Here is a 14,661-nt window from a genome sequence, read left to right as displayed (position 1 = left end):
GATTGAAATTACTCTGACGGAAAAAATCGTAACACTGAAAGTAATTAATGCAGAATAATGAAATTTCGGGAATACCTTTGTCTAGGTAAAATAAAAGTGGTTAACATTGCAAGATCACATTTTAACGTAAAGTGCAAACTAAGCCATTGCAAATGTGAAATGCAGATACATTAATAACCGGTGTAACAACCAGAATGTTGCATGCAAATGTGCATGCATTGTGTTGTACAGTTTGTGGGATGGAGTTCCATGCCTCTTGAACTTGGTCGGTCAGTACAGGGACGGGTAATGTTGGTTGTAGATGACGCTGGAGTTGTTCCATATGTTCTGTATTGGAGACAGATCTGTGATCGAGCAGGCCGTGGCAACATGTCGACAATCTGGGATTGGGGTACAACAACGGTATGTGGATGAGTGTTATCCTGATGGAAAATACCGCCTGGAATGCTGTTCGTGAATGGCAGCACAACAGGTCGAATCACCAGACTGACGTACAAATTTGTAGTCAGCGTTTGAGGGTTAACCACGAGAGTGCTCCTGCTGTCATACGAAATCACACCCCAGGCCATAATTCCAGTGTCTCTACCAGGCAGACAGGTTGGTTATAGGCCATCACCTGGCCTCCTTCTAATCAACGCACGGCTATCACTGGCACCGAAGTACAACCAGCTTTCATCAGAAAACACAACAGGGCTCCATCCTGCCCTCCAGAGAGCTCTCGTTGACGCCACTGAAGTCGCAAATGGTGGTGGTTTGGGGTCATTGGAACGCACGCTATGGGGCATCTGCCTCGGAGCTATCTTTGAAGTAACAGTTCGTTATGTCACTGTGGTGCCAACTGCTGCACAAATTGCTGCTGCAGATGCAGTACAATGCTCCAGAGCCACAGGGCGAACGCGATGATCTTCCCTCTCGGTAGTGACACATGAACGTCTGGCGCTCGGTTTTCTAGCGACCGTGTGCATTCTCGTGACCACCGCTGCCAGCAGTCTTTTACATTACCTACATTCCTGCCAAGTCTTTCTGAAATATCGCAGAAACAGCATACAGCTTCTCGTAGCTCTATTACACGACCTCATTCAAACTCAGTGAGGCTTTGATAACGGCGTCTTCAAATGGCTCTAAGCACTATGGGACTTAACATCTGAGGTCATCAGTACCCTAGACATAGAACTACTTAAACCTAACTAACCTAAGGACATCACACACATCCATGCGCGAGGCAGGATTCGAACCTGCGACCTTAGCAGCGGCGCGATTCCGGACTGGAGCGCATAGAACCACTTGGTCATAACGGCCGGCACGGTGTCTTCGTCGCCTTAAAGGAGTTCTTGAGTAACATCATCTCATCACGTCGAGTCTCAAAGATAACTAAAGTTCACGACCGTTAGAGCGTGCAATTAAAAAAAGCACTCCGTCTTCAGGCCACAAGTGGCCCAGCGGGACCATCCGACCGACGTGTCATCCTAAAATGAGGATGCGGATAGGAGGGGTGTGTGGTCAGCACACCGCTCTCTTTGACCGGAGCCGCTACTATTCGGTCGAGTAGCTCCTCGATTGGCATCACGAGGCTGAGTGCACCCCGAAAAATGGCAACAGCGCATGGCAGCCTGGATGGTCACCCATCCAAGTGCCGGCCACGCCCGACAGCGCTTAACTTCGGTGGCATGACGGAAAGCGGTGTATCCACTGCGGCAAGGCCGTTGCCTCGTGCAATTAAAGTACACCGATTTCCTTCCTCGTGTGGCATACTGACGCCACTCTTATGCGAGTGGCACGAAATTTATTCATCTTTCAGACAAAGAAATACGTCTGTCAGTTTTCGTTTATGTTGCACAACTTCGTCTTGGTGTCGAGATTGTTTTCCGTCAGTGTAGACTGTCTCCCTTCAGGTAACGATGGTTCGTCAGTCCCAGTGCGGTGAGTAACGGTCAGATAGCGGAAGTGCTGCCCGGGAGGAGGGGGAGGGAGTCTGAGCGGCGCGCAGGGTTAACTCGACGGAGGAGCGCGGTCACCGCAGAGATGGTGAGCCGGGACTCCAGCATCCGGGAAAGGGCAGCTGGCGCTGCAGGGGTCCGGCACGTCCGGCGGGGTGGGCGCGGTCGGCCAGACGCGTGGGTGGAGGGAGGTGACGGGGCGGGGCGTCAACACGCCGGCCGCCGTATTTAAAGTACGCCGCGACACGCCGGCTGCAGTCGCAACTCCAGCACACGGCAGTAGAGGACCAGCGCAGCACAGAATGCGGCGGCACCACACACACACTGCAGAGGCGGTTGCCGTCGCTCTCGCTCTCTTCATCGGCGCAGCCGCCGCGGTCACCACTGCAGGTACGCAACATACTACACGTGGACGTATGCAGACGCACTTGCGAGCAGCCGTTGCAAGTACAGCAACTTCGCGATTATCAGGGTGAATTCTAAATCTGGACGGCACTGGTGATCAAAAAAAACACTCATTATCCAAAATATTCATATCTTTTTTCTGTAAACTGCTGTTTACTACATCACCACTTCAATAACAACTCGTTTAAGTGGGGGTGCCTCAGGGGTGAGTTCTGGGACCACTACTGTTTCTTATTCGGTGAATCACCTAAAACTTGCACCACATATGTTTCGATAATGGGAGGCGCCACCGATATGCGGATTTGATAGTTTAGTATGGGAGGTAGGGACCCACCTATGCATCCCATACAGACAGTGTTATGAGTATTATATGCGTATTTATTTTAAAAAAGGTACAAGTTTTCAGTGTAACAATGCCTATTGACAGAACCACAATCACATGTTGCAGGGCTACAGCGCAAATAGTTTACGAGATATCGTAGATTGAATATTTCAAAGTTGAATAGTTGTTTGTTCCATGTTGTAGCACAAACGAATGTGAATTTTATATGGGTGTGTATGCACAGCTCTACATAGGTGTTGATAAGTCTCCAGAGGTGTCGTGTTGTTAAACGGGACATTGCTTAAGACAAAATAAAGAAAACGAAGGTGAATCTCTGTGAGGTCTGACACGTAAAAAACCAATATACCGTAATAGCCTGTGCTCAAAATGACCGCTACGAGTGTCAATACAAGGTTGCAGTCCACTACAATTGGTGCTCACATTCTAGTATCTCAGAGGAAATTGCAGCGCAGGTAGCTGTAATACGCTGTTTCGTATCATCTATACTTGTTTGTAGTGGGTGAAGAGGTTGACCTCTGCTGGGATATCTTTCGGCGTACACTATACACGAACGAACGGCATACTTGCTACATCAGTCATAAACCATAAGCATGTCCGCTTTTTTCGCGTTCTGATACACCACCTTCTAAGCACGTCCTGCTTTGTCCTCTATTACACAATAAGTGCAATCGCAGTGCAGTCGTAGTGTACACACAACACAAAGTAAACAAACATAACATCGTCGGCTAGCATTTAAGCAATACGATGGAATAAACAGCTATCTTTGTTTAAATGTTAACAACAGAATAACTAATAAACTACTTGCGCTAGCTTCCTCCAACAAATGCCATTGACATTCCCATATACGCTACTTTTAGGATTTTACTGTCAATAGGCATTGTCCCATTTAAAAATTTGTAGCTATTGCAAAACAAATGCACTTTTGTCAATGCCTCAAAATCTGTGTACTGGCTGCATACACCAGCCCTCGTCTACAATTCATCTGTGTTGCAACTGTGTATGACCAGTGCCTTCCATGTCTAAAATATTTGCGATGTTTGTTAGGTGATTTACCTTGTATATACGTAAATGACATGCCTTCTCATAAGACTGGTGACTTTTAAAATATTTCTGTTTGCTTACGACACTAGCTTGGTAGTGAAGGATGTTGAGTGCAACATAGGCAATGTATCAAATAGTGCAGATGATTAGTTGATAGCTTGTAGGATATAAATCGATATTAAATCATGACAAGACTCAGTCTTTACAGTTTCTAACATACATTTCAACTGAAACTGACATTTTGATTACGGAAAATGGGCAAAGGGTTAGCGAGTCTAAACAACCCAAATTTCTAGACGTTCAGATACATGGTAATCTGTCGTGGGAAGCCCATGTTCAGGGTCTTATTAGAAACTGAATGCTGCTTTGTTTACGATTAGAATAGTGTCTGAAATGACAATGCAACATGAAAATTAGTCTAGGTTGTTCATTTTTATTCGCTTATGACATGCGGCATTACGTTCTCTTCTGACGCTTCCAATTTACAAAGGGTATTTTGCTCAGAAACGGGTAGTTGGAGCTGCAGGTTTGCTAACCTTCTACCGATCTCTGTTCAGGAATTTGGGAATTCTGAATTTGGGTCGCACTTCCTTATATTTTATGTAGTATCCATACTCAGTAAGCTACCACAATAAGTTTAAAAAAGAAAATCCTTAGAGGAAATTCTAGCACATGCAAGACTAAATTGAATAATTTCCTCCTTGTTCGCTCCTTATATTCTGTCGGGCTCTTCCTGGAAAAATATTAACAAAATTCTTGTGCTATATTTTTGATTATGATAACATATGCTTAACAGCTTGTCGTCTGCTTAGAATTCACGTAAATTTTATTTTGTAAATTATTAATTTTTACGTTGTTTTCTTTTACTGACTCGTTCCATGACCAAGGACATTTGCTGCTTATTTTGGTCCTCCGGAGCTAGACGTGTAAAATAAAAGAAAATGATCATTGGTCTTCCACTGCAGTTGGCCGGGTGTGTTGCCGAGCTCTTCACTCCTGCCTGCCTATGTACCACTCTTCTCTCAGATTTGTATTCCAAATGATTCCTCTTGTTCCTATATCTTCCTTCACTTGGTGCAACGATTTGTTCCTGGAAGTTCCTACCGGTCTCCTACCGATCACAACTGTGTGTAGCCATAGTTTCGCTGTCCGTCCTTCGTCCATTCGTTTGACATGGCCAAACCATCTCAAACGGATCGTTGTAACTTTTTCTTCCAAGTATGTGTGCATTCCAGCTTCTTCCCTTATTTTTAACCGAATCCTCCACCGGAAAACAATTTTCGTGTGTCATCCACGGCATTAGCGACAGTACGTGTGTCATGTGATAGCAATCTCTTTATCGCCCTTCCTAATTTGTACGCCTGATAAGTGAGCGGGATATGCCTTCTTGCCAGATTTAGGTGTTCGTATGAATGTGATCACTCCCAAGGAAATTATGAAAATATAATAGTTTGTAACATAAGCTGCGACAAATGAACGCAACAGTTTCAAAGTCACACAATTTTTCTGTGCTCTGTCAAAATATAAGTTTTGAACGTTTTTGAAGTTGCGTGCCGTTTTGGAAGTCTTGACCCTTGAATTCCTTTTTTGTAACATAGCTCACACCCGTTTATTTGTTGTTTTCACTTCTCTGAGACGTCTATGTGGTATCTCGTCTACTCTTGCTATTCATTACATTCACTTGCGATGGTAACGTATTCTTACCACATGACTCGTATTCTGTTACCAATTTGTAGTGTGACAAGTGCCAAGACTACAGAAAGAGAACAAACATTTCACTCATCGGAAGGACAGGTCATAATTCCACTTGGCAATCCAACACCAGAACTACTTTTTTTTTATCCTGGGACTCGAACCCGGGATCTCCTGCTTACATGGCAGACGCTCTATCCATCTTTCTTTGTGGGGTACCTAACAAAAAGAAATAAAACAGAATCATAGCCATCCCAACGGGACATCGCCACTTGTGTCTCTGCCAAAACAAAAATGAACTCGTACCTTTTCACTTACCCATGACGTAGCTGTTGTAAGAGAGTGCTCTTAATGACAAATCAAAAATGGCTCTGAGCACTATGGGACTTAACTTATGAGGTCATCAGTCCCCTAGAACTTAGAACTACTTAAACCTAACTAACCTAAGGACATCACACACATGCATGCCGGAGGCAGGATTCGAACCTGCGACCGTAGCGGTCGCGCGGTTCCAGACTGAAGCGCTTAGAACCGCTTGGCCACTCCGGCCGGCTCTTAATGACACTTCTTATTCTTGGACCGTTCACTGTTTTATTCTTGCTTTTTTTAGTTTACAGTCCAGTACACCTTCTTCCTGTTTTCGTGATTGGTCTGTGTTCAATATTTGACAGGCTATCCACTGAGACATCTTACCACTAAATCTGAGGCGGTGTGCGATGGAAAGTTTCCCTTGTTAGTGACGATGGTGTGAGGCCAAACAGTGTACTTAGGTACTAATTCTTTAATGAACATGATCCATAGATGACTGCTAATAAATCGAAACCGGTAGTCAGCATATTGTATTTTCATTTTTTGCTGCGATCAAAATTTTTAGCAAATAATACAGATCGCTGTATCTCCTTCACCCATCAACGTCAGGTCTCACAAACATTTAAGACGTATCGTAGAGTCAAGATTGCTCTCACGTCTTCCTACATATCTCTCGGAACCCGAACGGATCCTCCCCGAGAAAGCTTCTGCATCTCGCTCCATTCTTCTACGCTCAATTCGTGTTACAATTTTGCAATCGCGCTTGCTGATGATCGGCTCCCTAGTAGGGAAGGACAACGGCAAGCTTCAGCACGGTTCAGTTGTTACATACAGCGCGCGGAGGACACGTCCTCCGTAGTGGCGGAGGTGGAACATGACAGATCGGACGCCGTACAAGGAGGGCACGCATGACGTCGGCGCCTGACGCGTGGGGAGCAGCGGAGAAAGTGTTGGCGGCGGCTGCGCAACGATCGGCCGGCGCTGACTCAGGGGCGCCCGGCGCGTTCACTGGGGATGTCCGCCTGCGCCCGATACTGTGTGGCTGTCTTCCGGATCCGGAAAGGATGCATGAACTTCAGCACCTGGTTTGAAACGGTGAACCTACTGTTAACGACGTGGGTATAACCGAGACCACACAGCAGATACGGGTTGGTCGCCTTTCGAAGGAGCAGATTTTGCTCATTTTTCGCCTTACCGACAGACCGAAACGCGCTGCCAGGGAGGCGCTCGGCCCAGTACCTGTGGCCATACAGGCACAAAGATCTGTTCACCGACCCATCAGCGCACGCCTCTGAGAGAATGGTCCGGCTTCGAGATCACCTTCTGCTCTTCCAGGCACAGCAATATTTGCGGACCCCTCGTTGAAGAACTGTCCTTATCGTCATTGACCATTCCACTCCCCCTCATCAAGCGGAGGGGGTCAGCGTCCAGTGGCGGCCATATTGCTGCTATTCACACTGAAAATTATCTTCTAATTGAAAAATATTAAAACGGTGTGAATAAAATAGAGTAAGACATCATTTACGATGACGAATTTTTGTTCAGGAAACACTGTTGACCTAGACCTCAGAACGTTTTGATGTTGAGGTGGCGACACATTGAGGCTGAAGATGCTGCTGGTGGTGGTTAGTCGATGCATCTTGTGGCTGACAGCTGCTAATGAAGACAGCAGATATAGGGTACGATATAGAGGGCTGAGTACTTCAGAGGCGTGAGTGTTGTGTGTTGAAAAGTGTGAACAGGAGAAGAGAGCCCGACTCGAATGGTATAATATAGACTTAATCTATGTGAGGAGCTGGCACTAGGTACCAGGTAGCGATCCAAGAAGGAGATTTCTATTGCCCATGGATAGGACGTGCGTCCGAGAATGCATCTTTCGTTCTGCACTGGTGCTTGCAAGTAAAATAGAGGATCTGGTAGGCTAGAGCTCTTAGGCTGCGTCAGGTGTGCCTGCTTACCTTTGTAGCTAAGAGTATTGCGTTTAAAAAGAGTTTTTGAAGTAAACGAGTTCTCTTCACGACAGATACGCAGAGCACTACGGATAAACTCTAAGGTGGACTTAGCCATGAGCTGCAGCCGCGCGGTCTGGGCGTCTTGTCACGGCTCGAGCGACTTCCCCGTCGGAGGCTCGAGTCCTCCCTTGGCCATGGGTGTAAGCTTAGGGACCGATGCCCTCAGCAGTTTGGTCCCATAGGAATTTCCACACATTTGAACATTAAGGTGGATTCACAGAACCATTTGAAAACATGTTGATAACATGACTACTTTCGCAAGTAATTGATTAGGCATGACCCAGTACGTCACTTGTTCCTCAATTCCACTCGTTAATAACTAAAGAAACAGAAAGTAAACTTAATCCGTTTTCGCCAACATCTCAAACACTCTTCCAGTTCGGGTGTGCGGCTCCTCCATGGAACACCACAGTCACGCCTGCTGACGATGAAAGTGGGGGAAAGGGCATGCGATGGAATGGACGTTGTGGATAACGATCCTGATAAAGGCGACTAGCACCTCATCCATTACTGTGGGCTCCGCCTTACAGGAGGATCACGACGGTGTATTCCTCAGACGTGCACTCAGCTGTGTTGCTCTGACACCCACAGACGTGTGAATGAGGCTTGAACCAGGTCAGGAAGGTAGGACAGACGTCAAATGACATCAGCCGATTCGACATAAGCGCCCTCCCCCACCGTGACCACCCTGTTGCATGCCTGCCTAGCAAAGTCAAAGATGTTTTCAAAGGGCCGTAGCACGGAAACGATACATTTCCGGGCAAGAGGTACAATTCAAATGGCTCTCAGCACTATGGGACTAAACTTCTTCGGTCATCAGTCCCCGGGTACAATTCAAAATGTTGTCTAGTCATTCCTCTCTACAAGACCTAGAAATTTGGAACGGGAGTTTCTGAACATCCCGTATTGTAAAAGTGACCATTCATCCTACATCGAGAACAGCAGCACTTTTAGGTTTCGTCTGGGGTGACTTGAAGCTCCGCAAGGTTGGAGTATGCAAAATTACCTGCGAATGTAGCCCTTGACACCTCGGTATACGATGCAAACGGTCCACAAGAGACGAGCGTAACATGGAAGGTACGCCCCATTCTTACAGCCCAATAAACTGACTTTGGCTAGTCATTGCTCTATGCTGCGTGACAATGTCAAAATTCTACCGTCAGCTTCCTCATTCTGGGACTCGATGGTCAGGGAAGCAGTGGAAATTCGTCTCGCAAAGGAATTGACTGACTGTGATAATTTTTTCAGCCTGGATGAATCACAGAATCGTTCCTTTCTTTGAACAACCCACAATGACGTCGCTACAGTGAATCCTCTACTGATGCATCGATATCCCATCATGAATCCAGCGTCTAACAACAGACTCAGTCGAAAACATCTCTGGTCCTTGTGCATTCTGTGGCTGCAAGCGCAGTTAAGCAACTCTCGTGTTCGAAATAGAGGTTGCGAGTGCTATAGCTTCGGTCTCTGAGATCAGTCGGAAGCTAACCGACATGTATACGGTAGAAATATCATTTGGAAAAATAAGAGATTCTCCGGGGGCACCCCCGATATCTAATGAATCCGTCAGCAAGCCGCGAAAACATGAAGATACACATCACTGCCTATGTTTATATCGAATAAGGATTAGAGCCCCTTCAATTCCTCTCATCTCCACCCTATCCACCTACTCAATGCAGTTGCTGAGAGTATCAAAAGTGGCTAGCGTTTGGCAGCCTCCTTCGTTTTCTGCTGTGTCATGGCCGAGTTGCCTGCGCGGGTACCGAGAGCGCTATTGACGCACAAAAAAAGGGCGACCCAGCTGTTGTTTCGGTTCACCTGTGCTGCTACAGGATGTCAGGGTAGATGCTGTTTACCTCTTACCAACACTTGCAAGTCTTTCTTTATCACAAGTGGAGCTGCTCACTTTCAATTTTGTGACCACATTGTCTCCAATTTGTTGATACGAAACGAAATAGACGATACAAGAGTCCAGACACTTAGGTATGTCTGCGAAACAGGTAATTCACACAACAAACACCAAAGACTTTTGAGAGCACAGATCAGGACGTCATTCATCGTTACATGTAAGCGTGGTCGGTTCGTGGTCACCACTTTGCACACTTCGTCAGTACTTCTGTTGATTACATGCACGAATTTGAAGCAAAGTGGCAATGTGAACTTGTATATGATTTAAATTAATAATTTTTTTTATTTATTTACGGGAGAGTGCGTACTTTACCACCATCGGTATCATTACTTTTCTCGACCGAGGTGCGTATACCTCGGGTGATAAATCTTCTTAGACTCTTGAAATAAGCTGGAGCCGACCGTGTAACCCCGCTGCAAATATCGTAGTTCCTAGGTACACCGCCTCTATTCTTCAGTCAAACTGATACGGGATGACACGCAGTTCTCGAGATCAACTCGAATTAAATTTCTGGGAATGACCTCTTCGTAGGTCACCTACACATCATCATAAATTTCACAGCGAGACTGTAAAATTCACTTTCGAATGATGATGCTTGAATATCTAACGTCCGCTATTATCGATTGGTGTTGAACTTTAACATTGTTGTAGATGTTCTGTGCGTCTGTGTTCTGTTGGTTTTCAATTGGCGACTCTCTGCCACTGGCCCCTGTACTCAGTGTCGTTCTTCGGCAAAGCAGTAAGTGATGGTACAGAGAGTAAAGAGTTTCAGTAAATTGAGCTGGAAAAATGACAGCCACTGAGACCTAGAGAATTTCCAGTGCTTGAGAACTAATGCGACTTGACGCCAATGATGCCACTTTCGCGTGACAGACAGTGTCTCCATTAAAGATGGCAGGGCAGTTATTTGGCTTCTAGCTTCTATATGAACAGCAGCGCAGCTCTATACTCTTACATCACCTTTCTATAAACAACAGCAGCTTCTGTAAATAGTCTTAGTGAGCTATAGACACATTACTTTCTTCGCAGTGGAACGTTACAATTATGATAACATGCAGATGGTAGAGATCCAAGTAGATTAATTTCTTACTCTATTTTTGTGCAGGATCCAGATTACGAAGCACGCGCTCTGGCATCGTATTCCCCGACGACAGCTCCGCCAGCGTGGTGTGGTCCCTAAGAGACGGACCATCCGGAAAACTCATCAGCGGTCACCACCACCTTCACCGTAGCGCCAGCGGAAGCAACAGCCACAGCAGCAGCGCCAGCCAATCAGCAGCCAGCGGCTCATCCAGCTCCAGCCAGTCAGAGAGCCACAGCCAAAGTGCTGCACGAGGCTCTGGAGAAGTCCCCATCCTTGTCCGAGACAGAGAGTACACTAGCGGAGCTGTATTGCTGCCAGATGGAGACGAAGATTACCAGCAAACAATTATTCACTACGGGGACGGCTTTGAACACTTGGCATCAGGAGGCTCTCCCCACAGTGTGCTGACTGTGCTACCACCTGCACAGACGACTTACCATTCCGGAGTAATTCACCATGGTGGACAGGCCAGCGCTAACGCCGCATCTTCTTCACAGAGTTCGAGCAGCTCTTACAGCCAAGGAAGCACAGCGTCTCACAGCAGCAGCGAGAGCAGCAGTTCATCATCAGGATCATCCACAAAACAACTAATCTCTCAACCGAGTGCTGTGTTGGTCGCCCCTGGAAGCCCTGCAAATGGTCTTGCGCTCGTTCATGGAGGAATCGTCAGCCAAGCGGAGGGAGGGTCACAGGCCTCGAGTCAAAGCAGTTCTCACTCATCCAGTTCGCAGGCCTCCAGCCACAGTGGATCTCACTCTGCCAGCCACACTACGAGCCCAGTTTATGGACATCCTGCACCGGGGGTACCAACCAGTTACTCCTTCAGTCAGAGTTTCACAAACGCAGCTGGTGGCAATTCCGCATCTCAGAGTAGCAGCCACGGTATAACCAAGGCACTTTCGAGCGGAGGAGTTATCTCGCAAAGCAGCAGCCAAAGCAGTGGAGCTTCATCCAACGGTCTAAGCCAGAGTAGCTCTTCATCTCACTCATCGAGTGAATCCATACCACAGGAAGCTGCTCGACCAATTTTTTATGGAGACGCACTTGTGCCTGTCCAGCAATTACAACTCTCTGTACCAGTTGTTAATGCGGGGGCAGGGGCTGCTAGTCATTCGCTCAGCAACAGCCAGGCCAGTAGCACATCCAACAGTGCATCTACGTCACAGTCTTCGGCGGAGGCAAGTGGTTACAGCAACGGAGAACTGTATAACATCGACAATGTGCAGATTCCCATCAGAGGCTTCGGCTTAATAGATCTCACAAATGATGTTGTGCCTGGTGGATCGACAGCAGCGTCGCATAGCAACAGCCAGTCTAGCAGTTTATCATCCTCACAGTCGGCGAGCCAATCTAGCAGCCAAAGTGCTGCTGGCAATGAATACTTCGCCAGTGACATTCAGGCACAAGTTCCAGTTTCTGGATTCACCGGACATTTAGTTAGCATATTGCCGAACGGTATTTCGTACGGCGCAAGCCACAACACTGAAGGCAGTGCTCAGTCGGTAAGCCACTCCAGCAGTCAGGGTAATGGACAATCACTCACTACTGGCGACCTGCACTTGCCTCTTCAGCCCTTTGACAATGTGGGACAAGTGAACAGAATCATTCCGACAGTAGGCAGTCAGTCTTACAGCGCAAGTTCGAGCCAGTCAAAGAGTGCAGCTGCGTCATCGCAGTCGTCGAGTGAATCTAGCAGTCACAGTAGTGGGCAGGCGCACATTGTTGGTGACCTACAGGCACCTCTGCAAGGCGTTGGCTTTGTGGGACAAACAGAAAATGTTCAACCCATTTATGGCAGTTCTTACAGTTCAAGCCAATCAAGCAACGCAGCTGCTTCATCTCAGTCGTCAAGTGAATCTAGCAGCCAAAGCAGTGGACACACTATCTCGGCTGGTAATGTGCAGCTCCCTCTTCAAAACATTGGATTCGTAGGACATCCAAATACTGTTGTGCCTGTCACTGGAATTCATTCTTCCAGCTCAAGTTCAAGCCAATCAAGCAGCGCAGCTTCAGCATCGCAGGCATCAAGTGAATCTAGTAGTCTAAGCAGTGAGTACGGACTCAGCACTGGAGAACTGCAGATACCTATACAAGGAACTGAATTTGTGGGACAGCTGACTAATGCTGTGCCTTACAACAATGGTCAGTCTTACAGTGCGAGCTCCTCTCAGTCAAGTAGCTCCGCTTCTGAGGGCACTGCCTCGGCATCACAGTCATCGAGTGAATCATTTAACCACAACACTGGCAACGTTTACAGCCCAGCTGATCTTCAGATTCCCATTCAGACATTGCCCTTAGCTGGAGAGGTAAACAGTGCCCTGACATATCCTACTGGTTTCCCCGTCAGCACTAGTGGCAGTGAAGCTACTAGCGCCAGCGGCAGTGGCAGTTCTGCATCATCATCGTCAGCAAGTGGGGCTGCTGGAGCAAATGGAGCCTACTCTCAAAGCTCCTCTGGCAGTCAATCTCTAGGACTGGAAGGTCAAGCATCATACAGCCAGTCGAGCAGCCAAGGCGGAAGTGCTCTTCTTCCTGCTGTAGCAAAAATTGTGTCTCCAGCAGTATCTCACAGTGCCTCTGCTTCTCAAGCGAGCAGTAGCACTGATGGCTACAGTGGTGGGCTCTCCTCCAGCTCAGGATCATCAAGTCAAGCATACTCAAACAGCCAAGCTCAGAATGGTATCAGCAGCTCCTCTTCCAGCAGTTCCAGTGGAGCCACCAATGTACCTGGTGGTAACCACCCGCTAATCGGCAGTTTTCTACCCTCTGTCGTGCCTGGGCCGTTTCTCGGTAGTCACCAGCCACTAGTGAATCAACTGGCAAATATCGATGGTGGTAGATTTAGCAGTTCTGGATCTTCTAGCCATAGCAAGTCTTCTAGTTCCAGTAGCAGTGGAAGTAGCTCCAGCAGCAGTTCCTCAAGCTCAGGATTCTCCACAGGTCCTCATGGATACTTGGGGCAGCCTGGCTCACCCCTCCAGAAGCTTTTCGGCAGTTCTTCATTCAGCTCATCTTCCTCATCTGGTGGCTTCTCTTCCTCCTCCTCGAGTTCTGCTTCAAGCTCCAGTTCCAGTTCCAGCGGTGGTTTCGCCGTCTCACAGCCAGTGTTACCTGCTCCACACTTCGGCTTCCCTGGAAGCCTATGTAAACTGTCTGGATGCTAATGAGGTCTCAAGGTTTACCTGCCACAGTTCGAGTCGACTGCGAAGTACATCCCACGCGGAGAAACTGACCAACCAAAGGATAGCATTTCTGTGATTTTTCTACAGTTCCCTGTTGAAATTGATCTAAATATGTTTGACGACTTTGTGAGAACAATGTTAATCGTTATTTATTTTCTATCATGTGCAATATTTCGTGATATTAAGACACCTACGTATTTAATTCTAAGTAGTCAGAGTTAAGTACAGGTGTTACATGTGCCAACATACACGCAAGGATCATTTTGTCTATTCACGTGTTTTTCATGCGACCATATGTCTTAGAGTACATGACTCATCAAATGTACGTACTTACTGTACGAAGTTTTGTAATAAAACGCACTTTCACTTTAGATTTGTTTGGTTTCTTGTTCTCTTACTCAAGGAACCGATTTCTATTTTCCGTCACCAGTAACCCTCATTTCACTGAAATAAAAGTATCCACATGACGACTCTAAAATATCTGCTGTCGGTCAAAGATTTTAATGTTACTAACACTACTTTCGCCATGTGGCACAGAGCTACTGTTTTTATTACATTGCACTATAAATTGCAAAGCTCAGCATTCAGTAGGGTCTACTCCAGAAGACGTTGACAACAGTATTTTCGTGCGAAAATTGTCATCACTTTTGTTGATTTTTAAAAAACAGTAGCGCCACACATGCTATATTTAAGACATGTCTTCGGCTAGAACAGTTCATTTATGTGTTTTCGTAACGCCATAATTCA

At 46.8% G+C, this 14,661-nt stretch overlaps 1 protein-coding gene across 1 annotated transcript; it reads left to right on the top strand.

Moving 5' to 3' along the window:
* Positions 1 to 2,197: 2,197 nt before the first annotated feature.
* LOC126346320 (serine-rich adhesin for platelets-like) lies at positions 2,198 to 14,285 on the top strand. The gene is made up of 2 exons (XM_050002175.1): positions 2,198 to 2,327; positions 10,754 to 14,285. Exons 1-2 carry the CDS (start codon positions 2,240 to 2,242, stop codon positions 13,894 to 13,896), a joined length of 3,231 nt encoding a protein of 1,076 aa, XP_049858132.1. The 5' UTR covers positions 2,198 to 2,239; the 3' UTR covers positions 13,897 to 14,285.
* The last annotated feature ends 376 nt before the right edge of the window (positions 14,286 to 14,661 follow it).

The sequence above is a fragment of the Schistocerca gregaria genome, chromosome 1 (genome assembly GCF_023897955.1).
Source record: "Schistocerca gregaria isolate iqSchGreg1 chromosome 1, iqSchGreg1.2, whole genome shotgun sequence".
Classification (NCBI taxonomy): Eukaryota; Metazoa; Arthropoda; class Insecta; order Orthoptera; family Acrididae; genus Schistocerca; species Schistocerca gregaria.
This window is presented reverse-complemented; position numbering and strand designations above follow the sequence as displayed.